The 13,565-nt window shown below is 36.8% G+C and overlaps 1 protein-coding gene across 2 annotated transcripts in view; it reads left to right on the top strand.

The window, feature by feature from the left end:
• The window catches only part of LOC145988542 (uncharacterized), a 64,618-nt gene that overhangs the window by 2,516 nt on the left and 48,537 nt on the right, over nucleotides 1-13,565 (top strand). For both annotated transcript variants that reach the window (XM_083123458.1, XM_083123457.1), the window contains exon 2: nucleotides 5,294-5,638. In XM_083123458.1, coding sequence (XP_082979584.1) covers nucleotides 5,438-5,638 — 201 coding nt within the window. In that variant the 5' untranslated portion in view covers nucleotides 5,294-5,437. The remainder of the gene's footprint in view (nucleotides 1-5,293; nucleotides 5,639-13,565) is intronic.

Raw genomic sequence — 13,565 nt, 5'->3', positions numbered from 1 at the left:
ATGCCATTATGCTTTTTACACGAAGACGAACACAATTTTTCACATTCTGAGTGCTTTTTTTTATTCCTTTCTTCGCTTCCGGAACACATAATATGCACGGGTAGCTGACGGATAGCCCCACAAACCATTCACGGATAGCCCCAGGAACTACTATGCATGGTAGCTGACCGATAGCCCCACGAACCATTCACAGATAGCCCCACGAAGAAAATTGTAATGTTTTGTGCCGCTATCCGTGAATGGTTTTTGGGGCTATCTGTCCCGGAATCTGTGGGAAATTTAAAGTAAAAAAATATTTTCGTTTGAAATTTTTGAGTCCAAATTTCCCACCGATTCCGGGCTCCGCCCCTGGGATAATTGACCTACCGTGGCTACGTTACGCTCCGCAAATAACTGAGATATTTGATCGCAAGGTATAACCTGCATAAGCACAAGAAACTCCTATTCCGGACTACTATCGCTACTTTAGTCCGTAAAAAAATCCCAAACAGCAGCTAAACTAACACTCCTGGGGTAACAAAAACGTGAAATCACTATCGGTACCAAATATGGCTTTCCTAACCTAACAACCATTTCTAATACGAACGAGAATACATAATTTTTGAAAGTACTAAGAAAACAACGTGAAATGACTATTGTGACTATACCTGGCCCTCCTGACCTAACAACTATTTCCAATACGAACAAATAGCTATATATAATTTTATGAAGTACTAACCTTAAAACAATGCACTTTCTGCTACTTGGTTGCAGGGGCGAAATGTGTCTATTGGCAGACGAATCACACATTTTCATTGATAGCACTTACCACACTAAAAACGCACGCCCACCTTCCTACCATGGCACACGACGGTCTTGCTTATTGCACAACAATTTAGCAACCTTCTGTTCTGACGTCACGGGGCCTACGTTGTTAGGTTAGGCTAGATAGGTTTAGTACTCTTAGCCTAAATAATAATTTCTCATTGTATTTATGCTATATTTATGCTAATGCTGCCTAACCTAACCTCATAGGCATTCCTAGTTTACCAAAACATCGTCTGCAGTAAATCTCGTGCTCCCTGATGTAACACCAGGATTGCCAACCTTCAGTCTCCGATATTTCCAACTTAGCTCCAAGTTACAAAACACAATCAACGTAACAACATGTTCCTTCATATCACATGCAGATGCCAACAAGGAAAATAACATCATAAATAGTCCCATCAAAAAACTCTAATTACTCCACTATAATACATATCCTAAAGCTAAAAATAACACAAATCATTCGTATAGAACATAATCTTCATAAATTACACAAAAATCATCACCTTAACGCAGGGGTACGGAGGGTACCCAGCTGATGACTGCAATATGTGGATTCTCTTGTAAGCTACTTTTCACATCGTAATTTCTCCTGTAAATAATACTGAGGGAAGCTTTTAACTGTGCTAATTAAAAAGGTAAAAAAAAAGAAGGTAAAGTGCTCCCCTGTGCTTAGCACCACGGCATAAAGGCGTATAGGGGTGTGGGGGTAAAGCCCCACACTTTCTTGATCCGGTCATGAGTGGGGGTGATGTGATCAGCATCATGCCCCTGACTGCCTTTACCCCCCAGGGTTTCCCCCAGGTACCCATGTCATTCGACGCTGGGTGGGCGCCGGGGCCGCTTCCAACGATAGAAAAGTTCCCGGGTTTGAACCGGCTAACTAATAACTGTGCTAATTAGTTTCTCAAACTTCAAATTTACTTCCATAATCTTTTTCAGTATTCTCAAACACTTCCCAATACTCCTTTAAAGTTTGCAAAAATCATTAAACTTTCTGGCATCCAGGGAATAGATGAAAAGTTCTTCAGTGTATGTTACAGTTAATGAAAATGTATATATAAATGCTGCCAAAGTGTTTAGATGATGGTTTTTCCCATATCTTTGTCTCATATATTTAATCATTAGGCCCAAGTTCCAATTGTTTAATTTATTTATTTAGCATTTTTTTTCATGGTTCGATTTCTATTTATACCTGTTTACACATTCTTCGGAGTTTTAGCAATAACTGCAGGTTTGCTCGAGAATGGTTTTTCACTTCCGTTTACTCCTATAGGATTCTTCTGTTGCAACCAACCGTTCGTTTACTGTCATCTTTGTTATGGACTGCTGCTGCCATCTATGTCACGTGTGTGGTGCGATGGTCTTTCAAAGTTAGGTAAGGCAGGCCAGTTTTAGGTCTCTCAGCATGACAATAATTTCCCTAAATGCTTTTAACATCTGATAGTGTTGATGCTGGTCTCAAGAACGACACCCATTTCAGTCTCGTGTCTGCAGCAGCCTGTGGAATGCCTTGACAATGGGATGCAGGGATATTTGTGTAATGTGCCTTTTACATTTTCTTTTTGCCTATAAACATACTTTTCAGAACTACAAACAATGCTAATTACTTTCCGAAAGCTTCAAATTTACTTTCAAAATCATTCCACTATTCCGTGAAATTTCTCTTTTCTTACATGAATGAAAAATGCCTTGTCGATGGGAAGTGTATTACATTTTTTTCTGCCGATAAATTGCAATTTTTGCAACTTCAAACAGTGGTAATTACTTTCACCAAGGTTCAAATTTACCGGAACAATCATTTCTACAATTCTTCAATACTCCGTCTTTCTCCTATGAAACTTTGAAAAAAAATTATTAAACATTCACTATACATATATATATATATATATATATATATGAAAGTCAATGTATTGATTACAAGCCGGCAGTGTCCGTGACTGTACATATCTTGAATACTGAATATTTAGTGTATCTTGTGTGTAGAAAATTCTTTTCCTAACTGATATTGAGCAGTATATATACTAGCTAGTCGAAATCTCAACATATTGTTACTATGGATTGTTTGTATACAGTTCCACCACTTATGTACAGAACTAATCTGTGTAGTAGTTGGGGCTCCATGTGTGCTTGTTCTCTGCTATAGTGGAGATGATTCAACTCACCATTCTCTGTCCACCTATTCCCTGGCCCCTGTATCCATTGATGAGAGGTTGGTGAGTCTCAGAATAAATTTTCTCACCAGGAAAATTCCTGCCTTAGAACACCTATACTGGGAATGTTCATGTGGATCTTCCACATGACACACGCACACGCTGCGCACATGCTGCGCACTATGCAACTTCTGTCATGCTGTATGATTGTGTAGAAGTGTTATTTTGTACTAGCTGGAAGTTGAACCTTAGCATAAGTTAGACCAGTTGCCTTAGCATTAATAATTCGGGGCCGTCGACCCACTGTACCCCCTCGAGAATTATGTCTATTTTTTTTTATCAACAGATTTCAATGTTTTACGTAATATAAAAGTGGTTCCAGCGTTAGGAAATAACAAATAACAGAGATATTTGATCCAAGTATGGCCCGTGTAAGGAAAAGAAACTCCTATTTGGAACTACTTTCACTCCCTTTTCCCATAAAAAATTCCCAAACAGCAGCAACACTAACACTCCTGGTGTAACAAAAACGTCAAATCACTATTGATACCAAACCTCCCCTCCTAACCTAACAACCATTTCCAATACGAATGAGAATATATAAGTTTTGAAAGTACTAACAAAACAGCGTGAAATTACTATTGGGACCAAACCTTGCTCACCTAACCTAGCAACTATTTCCAATGCGAACAAAAATATATTATTTTAAAAAGTACTAACCTGAAAATAATGCACTTTCTGCTACGTGGTTGCAGGGGCGAAATATGTCAAATGGCAGACGAATCACACCCTACGAACACTAAACACGTTCAGGGTATATTTCAGCAATATGCTACAAGATATTCCTGAACATGTCAGTGTCCATAGGTCCATACAGTTGTTTCCACATAAAATTCATCTGCATGCTCCTCCACAAGCTTCAAACTCATAACCCCTCTCTGCCTCAAGTATCCCTTCACACTGGACCAAAAACCTTCCACCTGGTTTGTAAAAACTCCAGTTACTGGATTGCGGAAGTGCTTCTCATGCCTAATGTAAGGGGAAACATTCTCAAGGCTTGGTAGGCATTTATAAGACGCCCATTCATCTGCCCAGATTTCTGTTCCTGGTAGTACATACATCTCAATCAACGGGATCAGAGTTTTGGATGTTCGATCGACAACGAACAAAAGCAAGCCCCTTTTTGTGTTGCAATCTAACAATCTGAGAACCCATCTTTCCCTAACAAGCCTCCCTCTGTTGTACTTCCTCCTCACAAACATGCTCTCGTCAGTCTGTACAACAGAACCAACTCCTTCAAATTTGAAGCAGTCAGGTGACTCAAGTAACTTCCAGGAACAAATATCTCGAACATAGTGAAATAACTGGCACACCGCATTCTTGCTTACATTCACGACACTGGAGACAGGATGAAGGGAAACTTCGCAAGCCGACAGAAATATAATTGAAAAAAAAAGTGTGCCAGAGACAGTTTCATATTTTCAAAAGATGTTTCGGTCATAGCAGAGCAATCCAACTTACATTTGGAATTCCACCAAACCACTCTCTGCTTGCTGCCGTATTTTTAACTTCATCCATACATTCCTGCGATATCGTCCACTGCATTTCTTTTTTCCGGTCACTAAACCATCCTCCTGCAACTCACGGAAATACACCTCCGACTCCCAGCCGATGAATGCTACGATACTGAAAATATTGATGCACTCCCCAATATGCATTTTCAATCAATAGCACTTACCACACTAAAAATGCACGCCCACCTTCGAAACGAAATCCCAGTACCATGTGACATGAACCGAAATATCGTCTGCAGTAAATCTTGCGCTTCCTGACGTAACACCAGGATTGTTAACCTTCAATCTCCGATATTTCCAACAAGGCTCCAAGTTACAAAACCCAAATAACGTAACGACATGTTCTTTCATATCACATGCAGATGGCAACAATGAAAATGGCATCATAAATAGTACCATCAAAAAACTCTCATTACTCCACTATAATACATCATCTAGAGCTAAAAACAACACAAATTGTTCATATAGAACATAATCTTCATAAATGACACAAAAAGCATCACCTTCTCATGGGGTTACGGAGGGTTAAGGGTACCAATAATTCCAGGTCTCCAGCAACACTCCATTGCTTCTTTGTTCAACAGTGTGTAAGTTATATCTGATCTTGAATAGAGTAAATGTAAAAGTAACTCCGTTACTTTTTCAATTAATGGTAAATGTAACTGAGTTATGTTCACGGTAAGGTATCTTTCACTCATTTATTAAAAAGTGATTTTCAATCACTGAACTATGTATTATACTGATTCTCATTGTCTTTCACAGGTCTTAAAAGGAAATTTGATACTTTGTGCAGCTGAAAATTCTCAGAGATGTGTAGAAACTAGCATGCAAACAGTGTAAAGAGGTTCTTACAGAGGAAGTTCACGCCTGTGCTTCTGTAGGGTCACGGCCAGTGCATTGTTCAGTATGAGTGCATCAGATACTCGTGCTGCCCCAGTTCCTTCCGCAGTACTTCCAGGGCAAGATCCTCATCACAAGAGCACAATCTTGCCTCCACTTACCTCGCAGTATCCGCAGTGGAGCAGGGCCGGGAAGCTGGAGATGACTCGCTATCCACCGCATCTTCCAAGTGGCGATGGGTTTTCATTGGAGAATGCTGGGGAGTTGGTAAGTACAGCCTCTTTCTGTTCTTTGTTGACTCAACTTCTCACAGATACTTTATCGAGGTTACCCATTTACAGGGTGTCCAAAAAGTCATTCAACAGAGATTTTGAACATACGTAACTTTTGTACAAAAAGTGGTAGAGACATAAAACTTTGTCTATGTGGATATTTTTAAAACATTAAACAATAAAGTCATACTCCACATGAATGATCAGCATGTGGAAAAGTTACCAAGGTGTAAAAGAGTTTTTGTACAAAATAAAAACACAACCATGACTAAAAACAGCTGTGGAGTTGCCTGCAAAAAATTTCAATGTGTGTCGATGTTCTGTGTGGGTATTTATCAAATTGATAAAAGAACAATAAATGTGTACGCATTTTATGCATTAACTTTGATATGAGCAGTGTTTCCAGTACACCTCATAATTTTGAAAAACATACTTTTTTATGTATATGCCATAATTAACTCCATAAAATCTCCTGTAAAGCATTAAATTTGTAAAAAAATATTGTTCTTTTATCAGTTCGATAAATACCCACACACAAACATCGAAAAATTTGCCAGCGGATCCACAGCTGTCTTTTATCCATGTTTGTTTTTACTTTGTACAAAAACTTTTTTTCACCTTAGTAACTTATTCCACATGCTGAACATTCATGTAGAACATGATTTTATTGTATAATGTTTTAAAAATATCCACATAGACAAAGTAAGAACTCTGTGTAAGTTTCACTTCTCTATCGCTTTTTGTACAAAAGTTACGTACATTCAAAATCTCAGTTGCATGACTTTGTAAACACCCTGTACATATACACAAACTACACGTTGCAAGAGCTCTTTGAGGGCCAGTGCTTGCCATACAGCTTTTCATTGATTGATATGTGATCATTGCATCGAATCCCATTGCACTTGGTATCTGGTCTCAAGACTGGATTCTGCTACTATTGTTCCCAAGTAGATCCCCAGTTGCACTCATAATTGCTGGATCAGCACCAAAATTTTAGAGCTCCCACCGAGGATGAATTCCTGGATTACAATTCAGACATTACTCTGAACTGAGAACTTGCTAGCCTTTTTTTTTTTATTATTATTATGTCAGCACAGAGTCGATGAACAGTGTTGCATAAGCTCTGGAATAATCATATGAAACAAGTTTCCTATTCACACCTTATGTCACTGCAGATCTCTCAATAGTCATCCTGGATGCAGTGAAGCTTTCTCTTCACTTATCTTTGTTTCGTATGTTTTGAAATAAAATACTCGTTCGAAATCTATAATAGACTAAATTTGGAGCCGAATCTCCTCTTGAAAGTTTCAAATGCATAACGAGACATCAAGAAACTGTTTCAGGCTATGCAGGCACATCCTTCTCACTAGAAACTGGCGATTTATAGAGGCACATATTTTTGGTAAATAAAAAAGCAAAATTTCGGTACATAAACAGAGTCTATTTCGGGTTCAAAAGCGGTAAATAAAATGAAATTTCGGTGTTATAGTGGTGAATAATCACGTCAAAAGTGCTATATAAAATGACATTTTGCTTTTAAAATTGTGAATATAATACTACATTTGATTTAAAAACTGCAATTATTACACAAAATAAACTTATCTCTTCTAATAGCACATTTATGTAGTTATCAGAGTATTAAGTTTATTCCTGTGTAAAGGGGTCCATTTTTGCTTCTCAAATATTTACAGCAGAATTAATCAATTTTCTGCGAATTGCATAACCCACAGGATACTTCAGACTTCAGAAAGTGTCGGGTCTGTATATAAATGGTAAATTTCGTTTATAAGAGTATATTTCGCATTTTGCAGTTCATTTCGCTTTATTTCGTGACAAAACAGGGTAGGAAAATGCACCTCACACCTTTCACAAACATGAAAAATGAACGTTACAGCATGTTATTTCATATTTCGTGTTTTCATCAAAAACTAAATTTGCATGCCTCTAGCGATTTACAATGAAAACTCCAAAATTGTGCTTGACAGTTTTTTTACAAACTTATTTTTGTTGTAATCATAAAGATTGCAAACGTAGTAACACCCAATAAAATGAACATAGGATTCTAATGTTTATTTGTTTACCATCTTTCCACATACAGCCCGAATGCCATTTTTCTCTGTTGCAGATACACGCCTCCAACATATCAAGAACCAATCAGGCAACCAAAAAAATCCCCAAAACCCACTATGCAGAGAAAACCTATTGGCTAAAGGGTACAATGAGAAAAAAGTTTGAGAACCGCGGGTGGTATATGGCCACGTGGCCCATGCTAACCAATGAATGAACATTGAAAGCAGCAGGCAGGCATTGGTTGAATCTTGGTTTGTGTTTTAAAATATTCATTGTGCTGAAGCCTCATTCACAGGATGAGGTTGACGCAGGAATTGTTGCTATCATACTGTTGAGCTTGCCTAAAATTGAAAATCATTCTTTTGGAGTAATGATATTTCCAGCAGCTCATTTAATGGAAGACCTTTGACAAATACTCTGCGCTTGTACCACTTACTCGGTACATCATTTTTGTTGTCTCCTTCAGAACTTCTGTTTCATTATTACCATAATTTTCCGACAATTTCCCAGATTGCCAGGAACATGTCATAAATTCTTATAGCACATTGTATAATAGGCCTTTGCAAGGGGAGGGGGCAGTTGCGCTCCCCTCCCCTAATCTTTCACTTAGAAATTTAGTGTAGAGGAATCTTATCACCCGTTATTAAGCAATACTATTCTTTTAAAGAAAATTACATATTTTCAAGCCGATGAATGTTCAAATTAGCTACAGGGAAGGAGGGGGTGTAGGAACTGCACTATTTGCTACGTAATTGGACAATTCCTCTTCGTTCTCTAGCAAATTTCTTGGTATTAAAACTCCAACATACTTTATTTGTTACCTGTATGGCTTCTATGTGGATGCAGAATAAATTGCTCATTGAAAATTAATAAATCATATGTAGTTGTTTTGAATCTGCTGTAAGCAGTGGTGGTGAATGGGGGGGGGGGCATTTGCCTCCCTCACTTTTTTGCCACCCGCACCATGGCCTCTTCATGCTAAGCCTTGTCTACCAAGAAAAAGTAAACTTTCTTGCCCCCAACTCCCCACTACTGGATGTAAGAAATCATGTTTATATGTAAATTAGTGTGAACCACAGAAGCTAATTTAAACAATGTTACATTTGACTTTTTTTTTTTTTTTTTTTTTTTTGGGAATAATTCAATACATATAGGCCTACAGCCTCATCGAAAATTGCCCAAGTATGCATGGTATTTTCGAAAGCATTTTAAAAGAATTGGACAGAGACTTATTTCTTTAAAATTTACTATGTGGATTCTGTGATCATTATAAAATCATTACATAAATATGTTACTGCATCTATTGAATTATTATTCTCAAATACAAAAGTATTAAAGCTGAAGTGAAGGTGGAAGGAAATACATTCTTTCGAAGATGAAAACATTTCAATTCATGATATTTTTAGAGATATCACATCTTTTTATAATGTCCGATTGCAATAGTTAGCAGATGCGTAACTTGGCGGGGACAAGGTGGGCATTTTCCACCACCCCACAATTTTCAGCTTGAAAGGCTGTCGGGGGTGTGGTGCTGATCACATCACCCCCACATTTGACCGTGATCAAGAAAGTGTTGGGCCTAACTCCACACCCCTATACACCTTCATGGCATGGTGCAAAGCATGGGGGAGCACTTTACTTTTACTTTACAAGTTTTTCAGACATATTTGTTACCAAACCATTATGGACATCAATCATACTAGCTGCTCCATTGGTCCCTATCCCTACTAGTTTTGTACCTAAATATCTTTCCTAGCCCTAACGGCAGCAGTTCAGTCTCTAGAGCTTTCATGTAACCATAACTTGTTGGAGCTTCTCATCATCTGATTTGTCTGTTGATCCTTCAACTAAGATACTGAGGTATGAGCTTCCTCCCCATCCACCCCCCTATCTATCAAATGTTTATGAAAACATGAGGCTCTGCATAAAATATATTCTTTATGCTATTTTTTGTTCACGTTCACATACATGAATCAGTCATTTACTCAACACATTACAGCAAGGAGAAAATACTAAATACAGTAAATTACATTTGAATGTGATGAAACCAAACAAAAATACATTCAGGAAATCTTAGAATCTTACTTTTATTATTCTCTTTCCACACACGATTCACAAACAGGTTTCTTGTGCACTTCATACATTTGTAACAGATTTTTAGTAACACACATGAAAATACTGTATGTCCGAAATTATGCATACTACTATTTTTCTCCACAGAAATGTGAGCTCTATAACAATGGAACGATGGATCTTTTTCATAAATTCTGAATGAACAGAGTTCCTGTACTGTTCCAGGAAGGTACATTGAGAGCAAAGGTCAACAATGTTGCCAAACAGCAGTAGTATGCAAATATAAACAAGTGGATTAGTGTTGTGATTCGCATGACCACTGCAGTGTTAACAATTCAGCCAAACCATTGAAGTCAGTGTAGGGTCTGTTATTTTTGGCAATATATGATGTCATGGAAAGTGCATTCATATGTTGCAGCATATTAGCTTCAATTTTTTTAAATGCATTTTGCTAAAGGAGCACAGGCAGGATTCTTCTTTGTTACTGTCAGCCTTCTAACACTTTGTGTGGATAGGATTTTTCATGTTCTTCCAAAGTTTCCAGTTTAAATGTACACTCCTGTTCCAATAAAGTGGCACATACTTTTAACGTCAAACATAAAATATTCCCCTTTATGTGAACAGGAGTGTATCTGAAAATCCAGAGACAGCTTTCGAATTTTGGCTGCAATGTTTGGAAACTGGCACTGTGTCTTATGTGTGCATTGAAAAGCTGCAAATCCACACTTCCAAAATCTTGCTCATGTGTGCAGGGGTTAAATTGTTTGCTTTACAGAGAAAAGAGAAGTAGGATACAAACGTTATTGCATCGAAAAATGAGTGGAGTTATGGTTTTTTTCAATTAGAGGGTTTCAATAACACAAACTTAGAAATCTCAAACCTCATTGGAAATATCAATATATAATAACAACAAAGGCTATGAAGATTGAGAATTTACAAAATTTCTTTTTTTTGTTAATGACGCTTCTTAAAAACAACTAATTTACTCTAAACTCACTTAGTTGTAACTTTAGAAATAATCATATTGTTGCAAATATTTAATTTAGAACTCCCTGCGTATGTAACAATCTGTCTCCAGTTTGTGAATTGTAATAATTTTTAAATTCACTATTTTCCAGTTTGAATATAAATCATTGAGAAATGAAGTCAATTTCTTGTAAACTAAGATAGGTACGTAATGCAATCTATACCTGGAAGCTATGTGATTTTGTTGTTTCCATTTAGTGTATAATTGTAAGGATAAAATGCAAAATTTGTCTTAGAAAATGTGGAAAAGTTATGAAATTTCATTTCTGCTCATCTGTAGCCACCCTGACAAGGATAACTCTAATATTTGGAAGATACGCTGCTTTCTTTGCACATGCATCATCATGTGAATTGCCTGCAATATCAATACATGCTTTTACCCTAGTAAATTGGATGGCTCTTTTTCTTTGACCCTGTCAAACAAAAGGCTGTCGACTTTGGCCAATGTTCTTGTTCCTTGTATAAAATCACTGAAATTAGTTTTCACTCTTCTTGTGTAAAGTCAATGAATTCATGAGAGATACTACACTATTTTGGAAATAAAATATGATTCTTGCACTTTTGCACAATATGTTCTCTTTATATTACAAGTTGACATACGTGCATATCCATATAAAATCCAAATAAGTGACTGTGATAAATCAGATTAAAGGGAAGGTAGTGAAATAGGAAATGGAATTTTTAAGCGTATTAAACATTTGTGTAATAAATATCTCTTTGTTGTGAAAATTGTACGCATTCCAAAATTAAGTGTACGGCATCGGGGTGGTCATGTACAGTTTTGATGTTGTGTAATGCCTATTTTTGCTAAGTGCGTAATCCAGTACGTAATCTATTAATAGAAACTACAACCAGTCTTGGAAGGATGTATTTGTGGAACCATGGATTTCTTGTATTAAATTCCGCAAGCCATCTGTATGTATGGCCTATTATCATAATTGTTCCTTGCACCAATGATGCAACTTTCCAATGATCCTTGATTCTATTTTTTACTCTAGGTAGTAGATCTGTATAAGGAAGTATGTTTAATGATATTTGCGGTAAATCCCTAGCATGTTTATCATACATATCTACCATTTTATTACTTTGGTTAATGTGATTGAAATTGAAATGTATTTATTTAAGTGTTGTTAACAGATTCACCCTTATACAACACCATGTGTTTAACATATATGCATAAAACTATTTTACAGAGTTAGTTACATAAAAGTGGGTTGTAATAATATACATTCAATATATCAATCAGACATTAAAAAAAGTGATGTATAAAAGTTAAAACATAATTGTTCTTAAAATAGCCTACATTATTGTTGAATTTCATTTCCATAGATTGGGACATTTGTGTGTACTAACGATACCAATTTGTCCATCCAAGTGTTGAATTTCAAGACTGTAGTTGCAATTACATTATGATGTCTTCTGGTGTCATAATGCACTTTCACGCATAATTTTTCCAGATTTGTTTTACCTGCTAAGATACTTTCTATAAACCGATGACAGAATATATTTCTATTACATTCAAGGTTACATAATTTAAGTTTTTTACTTAGATTACTGTATTCATAATATACATGATACATTTTAAAATTATTATACATAAATCCAGTGGTCAGAAGTAGGGAGCTACTTGTAGCTAGCTACAAAATTTGTAGCGGTAGCGAAGCTACAAAATTCCTGTAGTTGTAGCGAAAATTTCACTGCAGCTACATTTTTTCTCTGCATTTTGAGGTGAATTTTGAACGTGGCAACAGCGTCAGAAAAAATCGACAATCACCCTTAATTTTGCAGGAGGTTCATAAAGACAGTCTATTACATGGAGATACACATTATCTAGATTTTAGATTATAGATATCTGCGTAATTTATTAATTAGTATCTGAAGAATGCAGGTATCCAGATAACTAACTGACACATATGAATATATTCCTGCTAACAGCTATTTTGCCTTGTTTGCTGCACCACTGGAAAAAAGTGCCTCGTTTGCGTCACACCAAAATGTCATTAATTGCTGTGTAAGACACAACTTGCAGTGCAAAAACGAGCAATGGAATATCCACTGCACTGACAAGGGAATAGTGCCAGCAATAAATGGCTCGGTACGTTAACAGCATTGATCATCGTCAGTATATAGGATCTCACCAGCAATAAATTATTGTTACAAGACTGATAGAGTTTCTGGGATTACAATTATTTTTGCGATAGTATTTGTTCACAAATTTTAAAATTACAATACGTTTAGAACACTCAGGTTTATACGACAGTTTCCTCAATAATTTTATCATATTGCAAAAAGTATGTACAAGTTATTGACTTTCCTGCAGAAACGACAATTTTCTTTACTTAATATACATAGTTTTCAAATTTATGCATTTCTCCTACTTTTGCGTTACTTTTCTGTAACTTTTGCTAATCATGACATCATCATCATCATCCTTTGCCGTTTCCTGCCTCTGGCTGGGTCGGCATAGAAGTCAAGCCTCTCCATTTGTTCCTGATCTTTCACAACTCCTCTCTTTCCAAGGTGTTCCAATCTTGTCTCCTAACACTCTCCACTATCTGCTCTTTCCACCGACATCTTGGTCTCCCCCTTGGCCTTATTCCCACTCCTTGTGCATTGTAAGCTCTTACTGGCAGTCTTTCTGCATCCATCCTCTTCATGTGTCCGAAACATCTCATCTGTGCCTGATCTATTCTGTCCTGAAGCTTCACTACACCCACTGTCTGTCGGATCTCCTCATTCCTTATTCTATCCCT

Source organism: Lepisma saccharinum, chromosome 6 (assembly GCF_977018435.1).
Source record: "Lepisma saccharinum chromosome 6, izLepSacc3.1, whole genome shotgun sequence".
Taxonomy (NCBI): domain Eukaryota; kingdom Metazoa; phylum Arthropoda; class Insecta; order Zygentoma; family Lepismatidae; genus Lepisma; species Lepisma saccharinum.
Note: the sequence above shows the minus strand (reverse complement) of the source record. Positions and strands in the feature narration are given on the sequence as shown.